Source organism: Mobula birostris, chromosome 6, assembly GCF_030028105.1.
Source record: "Mobula birostris isolate sMobBir1 chromosome 6, sMobBir1.hap1, whole genome shotgun sequence".
NCBI classification, from domain to species: domain Eukaryota; kingdom Metazoa; phylum Chordata; class Chondrichthyes; order Myliobatiformes; family Myliobatidae; genus Mobula; species Mobula birostris.
This window is the reverse complement of record NC_092375.1, coordinates 28,013,812-28,029,311: the sequence shown is the minus strand read 5'-3', so window position 1 is coordinate 28,029,311 and position 15,500 is coordinate 28,013,812. Positions and strand designations below refer to the sequence as shown.

General features: G+C 40.9%; 1 protein-coding gene across 3 annotated transcripts; it reads right to left on the bottom strand.

Annotated features, from left to right (window-relative positions):
• Nucleotides 1–209: 209 nt before the first annotated feature.
• On the bottom strand, nt 210–15,217 carry cfap298 (cilia and flagella associated protein 298). 3 transcript variants are annotated; one of them, XM_072262215.1, is made up of 8 exons: nt 15,112–15,217; nt 11,727–11,867; nt 7,485–7,652; nt 7,090–7,157; nt 5,650–5,808; nt 5,319–5,450; nt 2,242–2,337; nt 210–598 (listed from the first exon to the last, which is right to left on the bottom strand). In XM_072262215.1, exons 2-8 carry the CDS (start codon nt 11,863–11,865, stop codon nt 485–487), a joined length of 876 nt encoding a protein of 291 aa, XP_072118316.1. In that variant the 5' UTR covers nt 11,866–11,867; nt 15,112–15,217; the 3' UTR covers nt 210–484. The 3 variants fall into 3 exon arrangements, with proteins under 3 accessions (XP_072118316.1, XP_072118317.1, XP_072118318.1); XM_072262216.1 differs by having other exon boundaries at nt 15,117–15,217; XM_072262217.1 differs by lacking the exons at nt 7,090–7,157; nt 11,727–11,867; nt 15,112–15,217 and having other exon boundaries at nt 7,485–7,646.
• Between the last annotated feature and the right edge of the window lie 283 nt (nt 15,218–15,500).

The following is a 15,500-nucleotide window of genomic DNA, read 5'->3' as shown; positions in this document are numbered from 1 at the left end:
GAAGTACAATTAGAGAGCAAGCAAGCAGTGTCTAAACATGCACAGGCATATACGGAAGTTGCTCTTCAACTTGCTTCATAACACTGAGCACTGATAGCCTCAGCATTGCTTGCAAAGTTAAATTTGAGCCAGTGGCTTTTTCTAAGATATTGCAGAATCCTTAAAATTTTTAATCTGTGCATGAATCCTGAAGAATGTACAGCAAAATATAAATTGGAAAATAAATATTTATTTAACATAAATACAAGTGTTCCTGAATTTCAACATGTATAAAAGAGCTAAAGAAAAGCTTCTACCAAACAAATTTATCATTAACAATATTTTGAAATCTAGAACTTTCCATTTGTTCAAAATGTAAAAGAGGCTTAGAGAATGACAGATTATTTTATTAGCTAAACTGCAAAAAGTTGAGATGGGAACATCATGGCATCCCCATTGTTTGTGATAGCAAAGCAGCAAAGTCTGCCAGGTGAGATGATCACTGTTATTTTCCAGGACCCCATCTGATGTTGCTTACACCCTGAAACTGCCTTTTCAGAGCATGCCTATCTGCCCAAGCTGAATCAAGATAGGATTCATCATCATTTTCATCAAGTTTCTGGAAAGAAACAATTCAAATATTCAAGTTAGAAATGTTCATTGAAAAAAAATTAAACATGCATTTTAAACAAATTTTTAAACTAGAAAAGAAAATGTAATCTTTTTTAATCTATCTATTGTTCAGTTTGCAGCTCTAGTCACTAGTATTCTTCTGAAATTCAGTGATCAGAGATTTTGCCAACTCAGTTTCTCGTGTCTTGACGTGACCAGGAATCAAATCTATATTCCATGTGCCAGAAGTATCCTTTCTCATATCAAAACTCCACAAACTCCAAGATGGGGGCTCACCAACACTACTACAACTGCGGCAACATAAGCTTGATATTGTACTCAAATTCATTACAATAAAGGCCTTCAAAACATTTTACTGTTGTCTGAATTCCTATTTTCTAACCATGTGAAGGTTTAAATACCAATTTCTCCAATGTACTTTCAGGCTGTTTCATCATCTAACATGATTATGAATTATGTCTTGCTCAATTCCATATATATGCCCTTAGAAACATAGAAAACCTACAGCACAAAACAGGCTCTTCGGCCCACAAAGTTGTGCCGAACATGTCCCTTAAATTACTAGGCTTATCCATAGCCCTCTATTTTTCTAAGCTCCATGTACTGATCCAAAAGTTTCTTAAAAGACCCTATCATATCCGCCTCCACCACCGTTGCTGGCAGCCCATTCCACGCACTCACCACTCTGAGTGAAAAAACTTGCCCCTGACATCTCCTCTGTACCTGCTCCCCAGCAGCTTAAACCTGTGTCCTCTTGTGGCAACCATTTTAGCCCTGGGAAAAAGCCTCTGACTATCCACACGATCAATGCCTCTCCATCTTATACACCTCTCAGGTCACCTCTCATTCTCTGTCGCTCCAAGGAGAAAAGGCCAAGATGTCCTTGCCCCATCTCTTGAAGTTCTTGGTTATCAAATTTATCAATCACAAGCTTGCTTATAACAACAGCATCAAATGCCACTTCAGAAAGCTACTTTTAAACAGTTACCACAATTTGCACATAGAAAAAACAATTCTTAACTTTATTTCTGGAATGCCTGCCTTTTTGCTTTTTTGGTTATGTTCCCAAATCCTAGACTTCCAACTCGAGTGATATTATCCATCTACGTTCAGTTCTTAGTATCTTGATCTTCAATAACATCACTTTTTATAATCTAAATTCAAAGGGTATACAATGAATGGAGTTCCAGTAATCATTCTGGTAACTCTACACTATAGAGTGCTGCAAAATCTGTATATCCTTCCAATACCGATCCCCACAGGACACAAGTCATATTGTTCCAATCAGAATATCTGAGTATTGCCCCCATTGTGTCAATACTCGAAGAATTTCCTTGTTAAGTTAATATTTTTGCCTTCACTTCCATGATAGCAACTTGAGCAAATTAAACATCTACCTAAATATTCATGTGTCAACTTTAAAACATTTCAATTAGCTGCACTTCGCATGACAAATCTGGGGCTCTATTAAAATTGTTCGTTCCTTCTTTATAAGGGACTCCAACAGTTTCATAACAACCACTCTTGTCTATAATTCCTTGGTTCTTCCTTTCACATACTAAATAGTGAATGGATTTTCAGATTAAATGAAAGATAAAACTTCATGTAAGGTAGATAAAATTGCTGTACCTTGAGTTCTTCTTGTCTCCTGTAGTAATACATCATCATTTGCTTCTGTTCGTCTTCTGTGATAATTGGTTCTCTGGCTGGAGCACCATGACTTTGCTATTGAAAAATCAAAGCCACAAATTAGCATCCAGTTGCTAATGCTGCTTTGTTATTTTATGGCTATTAAACCTTGCCCCCTCTTCCTTCTGTCCTAATGTTTTTCACCAGTGCTTTGCTCCTGCGGGCTTTGTTTAGGTATGTCCAGGTTATGCACAATGTCGTAACATCCCAACTTTTACACCACGCCTTAACTTCACAAACTTGCCATTTGCTTCCTCACCACCCTATCTAACCATGGTTCAAGGGACTATGGACTTGAATCCAAGATCCATCTGCTTTGCAACATTTTGCATTTTGTAGTGCTCTGCGTTTTACTGTGGAAGCTTTAGAGGGGTTGCACAGGAGATTTACCAGGATGCTGCCTGGATTAGAGAGCATGTCTATGAGGATAGGCCGAGCAAGCTAGGGGTTTTCTCTTTGTAGCAAAGAAGAATCAGAGGTGGCTTGACAGATGTAAAGATAAGAGGCATAGATCAAGTGGACAGCCAGCAACTTTCTCCCACAGTGGAAAATGCTAATACAAAGGGGTATAATTTTGTGGTGATTAAAGGAGTGTGGGAGAGGGGGATGTCAGAGGTAAGTTTTACACAGTGGTGGGTGTGCAGAATGCACTGTAAGGATGATGTTAGAAGCAGATACATTAGGGACATTTAGAAACTTAGGCACATGAATGATAGAAAAATCGAAGGAAATGTAGGAGGAAGGATTAGATTGATCTTGGAGTAGATTAAAATGTTGGCACATCATGGGCCAAAGGATTTATACTATGCTGTTTGCACTATACTATGTTCTAAGTCGTTAACATGTATGATAAAAACAAAGGCCCCAACAAAGATTCCTGTAGTACACCACTGGTCACAGACTTCCAAGCAGATTAGCATTCTTGCACTGCTACTCTGCATCCTATGTCCAAGCTAATTTTGGATCCAATTAGCTTCAGTGCCATATGCCCGGCAATGTGGGACTTCAGTAAATTATTTGATAAAGTCTATATGGACAATGTCTGGTATACTGCCTTCATCAGTCATCTTAGTTAACACCTTAAAAAAACTCAAATTAGTGAGATAGGATTTGCCACGCTGATCATCCCTGATCAGCACCTGCCTTTCCAAATGTACTAGATTCTCATCCCTTATTTTCTGCAAGAGTTCTCCTAGCACTGATATAAGCATCGTATACTTACCTACCTGGATTATCCAGCTACCCTTCATAAATAAAAGAACATTACCTATCCTCCAAAACCTCACTGTGGCTAGAGAAGATACAAATAATTGTCAAAGCCCCAGCTATATCTCCTCACAGCAAACTAGGATAGTTCTCATCTAGTTTTGGGAATATATTAACCCTTACGCATCCCAAAATATCTAACAACATCTCCTTAATACTAACCATCTCTACACACCTCTCAAACTGCCATCTTCCATGTCTTCCTCCTTGGTGACTTGTCAAGGACCCAAGTTTTAATTTCTGCTTCCCTCCTCGTTTAGCCCATGGATTTTAGTGTTTTCTACCATGGAGATACAATATTTTGTTTCTATGTGCTATATCAGCATACAGCGGGTACTGTCCCAATGATATTCTGTGGCATTACTTCTCATTGTCCTAACCAGGTGAATTATCTGCAAACATTTATTGGTTAATGTATTTTTTGCATCTCAATTTTGTAAGAACATTGGGGGTGGGGCAGTTTTCTTTTGGGTTTTGCTGATGATCTGTAATTTTGTGGGTGTATGGGGTGTCCAGGGAGGGAAAACACCTCTGGTGAAGGGGCTTGTCATGTCCATTCTGAGGCAGCTCACTCACCTTTGGGCCCCACTGGACACTCAGATCCTCGCCTGTGGCTCCAAGTAGCTGTTTGCATATGACAGCAGCCACATCCCAGTGCATCGCTTCAAAAGGCCAACTAAACCAGGTGAAGGTAGCTGGCAGGCCTCATACCCTGGTGAGATAGGGTAATACATGCCTGTTCTAGCATGTGAAGTCAGCTCCCGTGTATTGAACAGATGAGATCAAGAGTAAGATCCAACAAGCGGGAAGGTGGTTCTGCAAAGCTTCGTGGAGTGAAATGGGCATGATATGACACAGAAGTAGTCACTGTCATCTACTGCAACCAAGACAGACCGCAGTTTGTGACTACTAGAGAGAGAGTGGAACTGCCTCAGTGCAATGGTTTTTCCACTTTAAAAACTCTTATACACAGGTCTCCTGTCATTGCTGGAAATGATGATGACTTAAGCCCAGCATCCAAACTGGGGCAAAGGCTGCCAAAGGCAGCTCCCTAGAGCCCTCTATCCTGAACAAGTCTTAGAAATTTTCCCAGGTGTAGCCAATTTTCTTAGTGTATCCTTCCTCTCCCAGCGATGCAGTCCTTGGAGCTTCTGTTGGCATTTCTGTAACACTTTATATAAAAAAAATAAATGGGATGGGGTTAGTAGCTCCTCGTCCAACCCTCCACCTTTTGCAGCTGGGCTTAGAACCATCCATGGCAAAGTTGGATACGATGGACAACCGATAATTTTGTGAAAGCTCTAGAGAAATACTGGAAGAATAGCAAATGCCCACAATCCTGAAGACGGTTGAGATAGCATATTTACAACATAATGATAAGTTTTAACAGATCAAAGTTTAACAGGATTTATACAGCTTAGTTTTACTGCCTCACATCTATTCCTCTAAATTTGAAGCTGTAGTGGGGCTTGAGAAAGGGGAAATAAAACATTTTTTTACTCTTTGCAAATCAAGTGCTTCTGATACTATTCTTAAACCTCAAAGAAGCAATCTAAAATTGCTTCTGGGATCAATTTTATGTTTACTCTCTCTGGCAAATTGCAACTTTAGTTAAAAAAAAAACCCTCTTATTTAGTCCACTCTAAAAGGGAGAAAAAGGAATTCCAAGTTATTCATCTTATGTTCATGATCAAATGCTTAAAAGTACTAGGCTGGTAATGCATTAAAAGTACTCTTATCCACATATTTACCTTTTGTATCTTTACAACAATTTTGGTTTTCTCATTCTTGCCAACATAATCAGATAGTTTCTTTCCTCTTTGCAACTCTTTTCCTGCCCACCACAGACGAGCCTCAGAATCTTCAATCACCATTTTCCCAGCCTACCAAAATAACGATTATACAATATTTAATAATTTCAAATACAATAATCTTTTTCATTAGCTGCTTATTTCCATTATTGAAACTTTAAGAAAAAATAATCTGTAAACATCCATGTATCTCAAAAATAAATGTAGGTGAAGAAATAGAATTCAAGCTGCTCTCATCTATCAGTTAACTCTCATATAGTTTTCTACTTGCCTGTAATCCGGACAGATCTTCCTTCCCTTCAAATTCTTGTCGGATTGGATCATGTGGTGGAAGTCCCATGGGGTAAACTATCATAACAGCTCCTCGCAGTTGGTCAAGTGCTTCATTAACCATCTCCATTGTTACACATACGTTGGCCTGAATTTGTTTCTTATATAAAAGAGAGAACCAATCTTTCACTTGAGATGCTTGTTTGTTTCTGTCACAACTAAGTTATTAAACTTTTACCAAACAGTGCTCCTTAATGAGAAATGCCCTTGAACCAGGGACATACAGTAGCAGCAGCTTGAGCAACACACATCAAAGTTGCTGGTGAACGCAGCAGGCCAGGCAGCATCTGTAGGAGGAGGTGCAGTCGACGTTTCAGGCCGAGACCCTTCGTCAGCAGCTTAACTCAACTTGCGCAATTGCCCATATAGTAATCATCAGCTCAGGAAAAAAATTTAAGGATTTCTGATTTCAATCAGAAATAAGACTTGCTAGAAAGTGAGTCGATGGACATGAGGAAAATTGAGGGCAAGATCAAGCTTAATGCTAATGAAGTATTTGAACAGTTTTTCAATGTATTTCTTTACATTCTTTACAATAGAGTTTCTTTACATTCAAACTTGATAGAAAATAAACCAGTCAGATGACTATGAAATGGTTTGAAATGGATTTCTGGCATGTTAAAATTAAGTATTAGAGTTGTGTACAGTTCTGTTGCCACACTACTGGAAGGATGTGGCAGCATTAGGGACTGCAGAACAGATTCACCAGGATGCTGTCTGGAATGTAGGGCTGTAATTATAAGAGATTAGATAGGCCAAGTTTATTCTCACTACAACACACAAGGTTGAGGAGTAACTTTAGAGATTTATAAAATAAAGAACAAGATGGGACAAGTAATCTTTTTTTGCAGGGTAGTGAAGGTTTTGCAGTGACAGGGAAGAAATCTAAAGGAGAACTGAAGGCTAAGCTTTTCAACAGCAAACATCTGGATCAAGTTGCCAGAGGGGTAGTGGAGACAGTACAATTACAATGTTTAAACAGGTACATGGATAGGAAAGGCAAAAAGATACAAGCCAAATATTTGCAACAATGATTAGTGTAGATAAGCATCATAGTCAGCATGTGTGAAGTAGGCAGAAAGAATCCATTTTTGTTATTTATTTCCTTTTATAATGAATGAACCTTTGTTCCAGAGGTAGAATCTTTCAAATCTATTAAACTAAAGTCTTCATCTTTCTAAGATCTCAATCAAGTAACTTTTTGGTCCAGGACAATAAGTAACCCACAAACAACAACACAAAAATCAACAATATTTTAATTTTATTCCACTGCTTCCTGCAATCTTCTTGTGCCTAAAACAGCTGCCTTGTTAAAAAATATCAGGCAGTAATTATACTTGGGTTGTAAAGTGGATTTGGCCATCTTAATTATAAAATATACCTTTGAAATTAATGCTTTTGCCTCTTCTTTAGTTTTTGTTAAAACTGCTTTCATTGACTGATTTGGAGCTGGAAGAAAAGGAAAAGATGACATTTTCAGACCAATTTCCTGAACAATGTTTCACATCAGCTTTCTTTAAAAGTAAACCAATCAGTATTAATAATTCCTAATTTTTAAGATAGCATTTCCAATAGTAGGTATGAAGCATTTATTTCCTTATAAATCTTTAATTTTAAACTTCATTTTTGTTTGCAGCAGTTTTCATTTTCTGCAACTTAATCTCTTGCAATAGAGGGAATTAGAAAGGAGTCTTCTCAGTTTTGGTCTACAGTAAAACATGGGAGGACCAAAATCCTGCAAATAGTTCACAATGTTGTCAACTCCCATCATCTTACCTTGTCCATTTCTCCGTCCAATTTCGTCTTTTTTAAATTCAAAACCTCCACTGGGTATACATTTCTCTGCCCACTCATCTTTCAGTTTGAGTTCTTCTATCTGCTCATCTGTTAGTCCTTGCATATTAATAGGAAGGAAGGTACCATGCTCTGCCAAATCACTTATTTCTAAAAAAAAACATTTGAAAGCTGAGTCAGGATGTTGAACAGTGTCTTCCAAGTAAGACTTGCACAAAACAATAGGGATTTTCATCAGAATGGATCAGATATTTGCCTGATCACTAGTCTACTTATTTCATCAGTGGATCAAAAGTTTGCAGATTCTAGAGACTTCAGCAAAAATTCCACAAGCTCAATCCATTTGAGAGTGCTTTACAGTTAAGAGGTGCTATCATTCAGTTGAACTGCTATTAAACAGACATTACAACTATTTTATTGGGTGGATGGAAATTTTCATAGCTTCCTGGTATTCGTCAAACAGGTAGCTAACAGGTATTCCTCAAACACACATAACAAAATAAACTAAGGGCCAAAATTAATCAGATCTTCTCATTTTCAAATTTAACTTTTGATTTTTTTGAAGAATACATCTCACAATGCTCTGAACACATCATTACTGATGTAACCTGAGGTCATTGGGTGCTTCGGGTCTTTCGTCAGACCCCTGACCCAGGTGACCCAGCTGTGGTTGATCAAGCCGAGGCTTACGTAGAGGTAACATGTGCCGCAGATCCCCGTGGACTTGGTCTCTTCATTCAGAGCCATCTTGTGGCTTTCTCTGCTGCCTCGGTAATGTTGCTAACGGCTCTCTGCCTCCTTGTACCAGCTGAGATACTGGCACGATTAGCTGACAGGCAGGAGGCAGTGAGTGAGAATAAAGTGTTTTTTCTAGTTGACTGCCAGTATGTAACCGCTACTTTTCACATTGTTTGTCAATGATTTGGATAATGGAATTGATGACTTTGTGGCAAAGTTTGCAGATGATACAAAGACAGGTGGAGGGGAGATAATGCTGAGGAAGCAATGCGATTGCAGCTGGACAGACAAATTGGAAGAATGGACAAAAAAGTGGCAGATGGAATGCAGTGGTAAATGTATGATAATGCATTTTGGTAAAGGGCACAATAGTGTGGACTATTATCTAAATAGGGAGCGGTGCAGAGGGACTTGGAAGACCTTGTGCAAGACTCCCAGGAAGTTAATTTCCAGGTTGAGTCTGTGGTAGAGAAGGCAAATGCAACGTTGGCATTAATTTCAAAGGGAACAGGATATAAGAGCAAGGAGATAATTCTGAGGCTTTATAAGACACTAGTCAGGCCACACTTGGGAGTATTGTCAACAGTTTTGGGCCCCTTATCTCAGAAAAGATGTGTTGTCATTGGAGGGACTCCAGAGGAGGTTCACGAGGATGGTTCTGGGAATGAAGGGATTAACATGAGTGTTTGGCAGCTTTGGGCATGTACTCACTGGAATTTACAAGAATGCGGAGGTGATCGCATTGAAACCTACCGAATGTTCAAAGGACTAGACCGTGGATGTGGAGAGGATGTTTCCTCTGGTAGGGGGCATCCTGAACTCGGGGGCAAAGCCTCAAAATTGAGGGGGGCAACATTTTAGAACAGAGGTAAGGAGTAATTTTTTTAGCCAGAGAGTAGCAAATCCATAGAATGCTCTGCCACAGACTATGGAGGAAGCCAAGTCCGTGGGTATACTTAAGGTGGAAGTTGATTGTTTCCTGATCGGTCAGGGTATGGTGAGAGGGCAGGTGTATGGGGTTGAGTGGGAACAACTGAGCAGACTGTGGGCCAAATGGCCTAATTCTGCTCCTATGTCTTACTGTCTTATGGCTTTGTGAAGAGACTGTCCAGTGACGCCCCGGCAACCCACTCCAACAGACATAGCAGTTTACCTTCCATCCCTGCCTCCAACAGTCGCTGACCATCACCTTGCAGGAGGAGCATCTGGAGGAGGCCCACGAGAGGAAGCTTGCCAGATACGAAGAACTGGTCAGTGACTCTCGGAGGCAGGGATGGAAGGCAAAGTGCATGCCCATTGAAGTAGGCTGCCGGTGCTTTGCTGGGCAGTCTCTTCAAAGAGCCTTCAGCACACTGGGCATCACTGGTGCAAGGAGGTAGAGAGTCATCGGCAACATTACTGAGGCAGCAGAGAAAGCCACAAGATGGCTCTGGATGAAGACAGCAAGCCCATGGGGATTTGCAGCACATGCTACCTGAACACAAGTCGTGCCTTGATCAACCAAATCCCAATGCACCTGATGACCTCGGGTTACATCACTGTGTTCAGGGCATCGTGAGGTGTGCTTTTTCCAAATGAAGTACAAAATGGAAATGGAGTGTAATCCTCAGAGATCAGAAAACTAAAATAATAGGACAAGCAGTTATCTCAAACAATCAAAATGCAGAATTATATACCTAAAATATAAGGAAGTGAAAGCTGGAGCATTCTGATATGCAAAATGCATGAGGTAAGTCCATATGGGAGTGGAAATACTGGGAGATCCCTGCTAAATTAGTTGGATTCCTCCCTCTAAAGCAGGAGTTCCTAATCTTTTTTTTTTTAAATGCCATGGACCAATATCATTAAGCAAGAGGGTCCGTGGACCCCAGGTTGGGAACCCCTGCTCTCAGGTGAAGTTGTTAATATGTTCTGGTTTAAAAGTTCAGGTTAACAGTAAATCAGGGCCAAATATACAACTACATATACCATCAATAGCAAGTTCCGTAGAAGCACTGATAGGAACATGGGATGCATTGTCATAGCTTCCTGAAACTGACACTTGTAGACAGGATAGTGAGGGAGGGACCTAGCATGCTTTCATTCACAGGCAGGAATTCAGAGTATCGGAGTTGGGATATCATGTTTGCAATGATACAAGACATTGGCTCAGTTAGCATTCCATCTATAAAGTCAGGTTTGTATGATCTATTTCATGCTGCACAATTTCTCCCCAGATTTATAATTCAGTTTGGACTCCACTTTGTCCTTCAGCACCATGTAGGTACCTGAATGATCTTTCCAGTTGAGACAAAGATTCAGTTAACCCTCTTCTATCTAGTCTATTTAATTCAGTATTCTTGATGTGTCCTGTTCAATATCAGCAAGACCAAGTGTGCTGCGACTAGGCAACAAATTTTTGCAGAGCACCTGCACACTGGGTGCACTCGCCCTGAGCGCTCTGTTGCATGCCATTTCAATTCTCATTCCTACTTTCATACTGTCCATCCTCTGCTTTCTCCACTGCTAGCATGAGGCCCAATGCTAACTGGAACAATTTTCCAATTTCAGATAACCCTCACCTCTGGTTTCACCACTCTCTTCCCCCACTATCTGATCTTCTTCTCGTCCTCTTATGTCTGTCCCTGTACCTACAAACTCCTCCACCTCATAATTACAGCTACTAACCCTCACCTGGCTTGATCAGTCCATCAACTAACTTTCCCTCAACTTGCTCCTTACCCAATCTACCCGTCCTCCATCTCACCACTCTCCCCAGTTTTGATGCAGGGTTTCAACCTGAAACGTCAACAACTCCTTCCCCTACCCCCAAATGCTGCTCAGCCTGCTGATTTCCTCCAGCAGGTTTGTTGTAAATAAAGAGAAGTCCATCCTGAACTGCCTGCCTGTGCCAAGATACTGATCTCAGAATAAATGCCAATAATGGTTCTACAAATGTTGTTGTACTCTCTGAAGCTTTCCACTGATTCCACAGTTGATTCTAAATGGAAACTGTACAGGAACACAAGATTATTATCCTACTTTAGCATTCAACTGCTATCTCAGCTATAATAATCCTTCAGTTATGGATGTTGAGAATCAACTTAATTGTGTAGAAAATAATACCCCAACTCAATATTCATTATGGTTATGTGCAATTTTCCCAGGGCAGTGGTTTGCCATTACTTTCTCTTGGCAGTGTCTTTACAAGATGGGTGAACTCAGCCATTATCAATACTCTTCAGAGATTGTCTGCCTGGCATCAATGGTCAGATAACCAGGACTTGTGATAGCACCAGCCGCTCATACAACCATCCACCACCTGCTCCCTTGGATTCACATGACCCTGGGGGCTAGCAGAGGGAAGGAGCACCTTATACCTCCTTCAGTAGAGATGCATCTCCATCCCACCACCCCAATTTTGCTTTTATTAATCACATTTGATTATGCCTAATTTATTCATGCCAATGTATTAACACATTTTCAGGAACTTTATCAAATACTCACCCAAACAAATCCTGTCTACTTTGAGTCTGCCATTGTAAATGGCTGATACTTGCTTGGTTAGATCCTCCACTGTAACATCTACTGTGGTGTCAAGCAAAAATTGGCTTTCACTACCATGTTTGATGTGTAATTGAACCATAGCTAGAATTTAAAATAAACAATATTTAGTATACAAAGATTATACAAGAACAACACTGGAGGTAAACAACAATGATATGTGACTGGTTGGAGTGGGTAGAAGCCCCCTTTATGGTTTTTGGGAGGGAGGGAGGGAGGGAGGGACAAAAGGTGAAAATGAAAATACAGGAAAGATGGGAGAAAGGGAGATGCAGTGGATGTTGTACATTTGGATTTTCAGAAGGCCTTTGACAAGGTGCCACACATGAGGCTGCTTGACAAGATAAGAGCCCATGGAATTACGGGAAAGTTACATACGTGGATAGAGCATTGGCTGATTGGCAGGAAACAGAGAGTGGGAATAAAGGTATCCTATTCTGGTTGGCTGCCGGTTACCAGTGGTGTTCCACAGGGGTCCGTGTTGGGGCCGCTTCTTTTTACATTGTACATCAACAATTTGGATTATGGAATAGATGGCTTTGTGGCTAAGTTTGCTGACGATACAAAGATAGGTGGAGGGGCCGGTAATGCTGAGGAAACGGAGAGTCTGCAGAGAAACTTGGATAGATTGGAAGAATGGGCAAAGAAGTGGCAAATGAAATACAATGTTGGAAAGTTTATGGTTATGCATTTTGGCAGAAGAAATAAACGGGCAGACTATTATTTAAATGGGGAAAGAATTCAAAGTTCTGAGATGCAACTGGACTTGGGAGTCCTCGTACAGGATACCCTTAAGGTTAACCTCCAGGTTGAGTCGGTAGTGAAGGCGGCGAATGCAATGTTGGCATTCATTTCTAGAGGAATAGAGTATAGGAGCAGGGATGTGATGTTGAGGCTCTATAAGGCGCTGGTGAGACCTCACTTGGAGTACTGTGGGCAGTTTTGGTCTCCTTATTTAGTCATAGTCATACTTTATTGATCCTGGGGGAAATTGGTTTTCATTACAGTTGCAACATAAAAAATAAATAGTAATAAAACCATAAATAGTTAAATAGTAATATGTAAATTATGCCAGTAAATTATGAAAAAGTCCAGGACCAGCCTATTGGCTCAGTGTCTGACCCTCCAAGGGAGGAGTTGTAAAGTTTGATGGCCACAGGCAGGAATGACTTCCTATGACGCTCTGTGTTGCATCTCGGTGGAATGAGTCTCTGGCTGAATGTACTCCTGTGCCCAACCAGTACATTATGTAGTGGATTAAATGCTTACGAATGAAGGATTTACGAATTTAAGAAAGGATGTGCTGACGTTGGAGAGGGTACAGAGAAGATTCACTAGAATGATTCCGGGAATGAGAGGGTTAACATATGAGGAATGTTTGTCCGCTCTTGGACTGTATTCCTTGGAGTTTAGAAGAATGAGGGGAGACTTCATAGAAACATTTTGAATGTTGAAAGGCATGGACAGAGTGGATGTGGCAAAGTTGTTTCCCATGATGGGGGAGTCTAGTACGAGAGGGTATGACTTGAGGATTGAAGCGTACCCATTCAGAACAGAAATGCGAAGGAATTTTTTTTGTCAGAGGGTGGTGAATCTATGGAATTTGTTGCCACGGGCAGCAGTGGAGGCCAAGTCATTGGGTGTATTTAAGGCAGAGATTGATAGGTATCTGCGTAGCCAGGGCATCAAAGGTTATGGTGAGAAGGTGGGGGAGTGGGACTAAATGGGAGAATGGATCAGCTCATGATAAAATGGTGGAGCAGATTCGATGGGCCGAATGGCCGGCTTCTGCTCCTTTGTCTTATGGTTTTATGGAAAAGCCACAGCCACTCATAGAAAAGAGTAGAATTTGATTAAGTTCATAAATTTGCAGTTATAATACAAAGCTATCACCATAACCATACAGGAAAGAAAAGCAAAGAACATGAATAGTTTTAGAAGGAATGCCATATATCCCATGAAATAACCTCTACTACCATAAGCGTGTCTCGTTTTTAAAAAATAAAACAAAGGAAGTGAGTTATTAAAGGAGAAGGTATTCATTGCAAGAACTAATTCAGCCAGGTGAAGGAAAGTGATTCGACAAGGGCTTACTAGTGGTCCTGGTAAAAGATGAAGGTTAATAGTATTAAACATCCTACAAGGTGCTTATTGGTTAAGGTTAGGAAACCACAAGCTTTTAAAGTGGAGGACCAGTTTGTAGCTAGCTGCTACAGCCTGTTGACTTCCACCTGAAGCTAAAACTCGAATGGTGATTGCCAGTCTCTGAGTATACTGATGCGAAATAAATGGTTGGAGACGATGAACCAAATCGTCAAATCTACCTGCCGACATCTGAAAATATTTGAAATGCCTTTCCTCGTCCATTTCTCTTAGTAGCCGGACAAGCACAGAAAATTCACTCTCGTTCTGCCTCAATCCGTTCAATGGTCGTACACGCCATCTCCTCCGATGTCTTCTCTCTTTTCTGCATTGCAGTAATTTCAGTAAAAGTAACTCTTGTTCAACATTTATTAGCTCCAACTCCAACACGATGCGCTCCGTTTCAGTCACCATTGTTTGAAGTACACAAAGAAACTCAATGCGGTGGCACAGAAACTCCACCGCCAAGCAGTGTTGTGGCGGTGAATTGCAGCGCGACGCAACGCCTCGCACAGGTATAAATGCTCATAGCGGCGTAGAGCCTACGCGGCCCTGACTCTACCACCGTAAAGGAACCTTTACTAATGCTGTTCTCGGTATGACTTTCATTTGCAGGTTGCCTTCTTTTGTACATTGGCGTTTGTCGGTCTTTGTTCGTGTATAATTTTTCGTAAATTCTTATTGCATTTCTATTTTTTCCTGTAGATGTATACAACAAAATGAATCTCGAGGTATTAGTTACGTATAGGTACCTTAGTAATAAATTTACTTTGATCTTTGAAAAACTGGGGGTGGTTGGTAGCGAAGAACTTGTTTTAAACAGAGTGCAGATGCTGGAATCCAGAACGACACACAATGCGCTGGAGAACCTCAGCGGGTCAGGCAGCATCTTTGCCCCAGTCCTGGTGTCTCGACGCGAAACACTGAATGCCCATTTCCCTCCAAAAATGCTGCTCGACCCGCTGAGCTCTTCGTGTGTTGAACTTGAACTTTTTCCTAATACCGAGTAAGTTTTATATTTTAATTTCTGGCTATTACTCGGACCCAGGACGCTGTTTTCGAAACAAGACCACAAGTTGCTATGGTGACCAACACGACTCCACAATTTAACAGCTTCGGAACAGAAGAAATGAAATGCACAACACTGCTGAAATTAGATGTATTAATTCCCCACAATTAGACATACCTTACCCAACAGCCCGAGCTTTAAATTCCCAGAGCACAGGCTACGAGAGAGCTCAACGCTTTGCAGGCGCACGAAAAGCAACCCGGAAGAACATACGTACTGGAAATCGGCAATGTACCCTTTGGGCGCATGCGTGTTGACGCGACTTGCCGGAGCCTTTCCCGGATGCGCATGCGTTACATTGCACACGAGTGCCTGTTCTTGGCCGCCTTCCGTTCAGGCGCATGCGAATTGACATATATTGCCGGCCCTCCCTCGTCCAGGGCGGCACTATTTGTTTCTAAGGTTTGTGTGCTATGGCTTGGGGTTTATATTTTCTCTGTAATGACAAGTTTCGGCAATTCTCGGAAGTTCTGTATGAAGATTCGGTGCTTTAACAAGTTACTTTG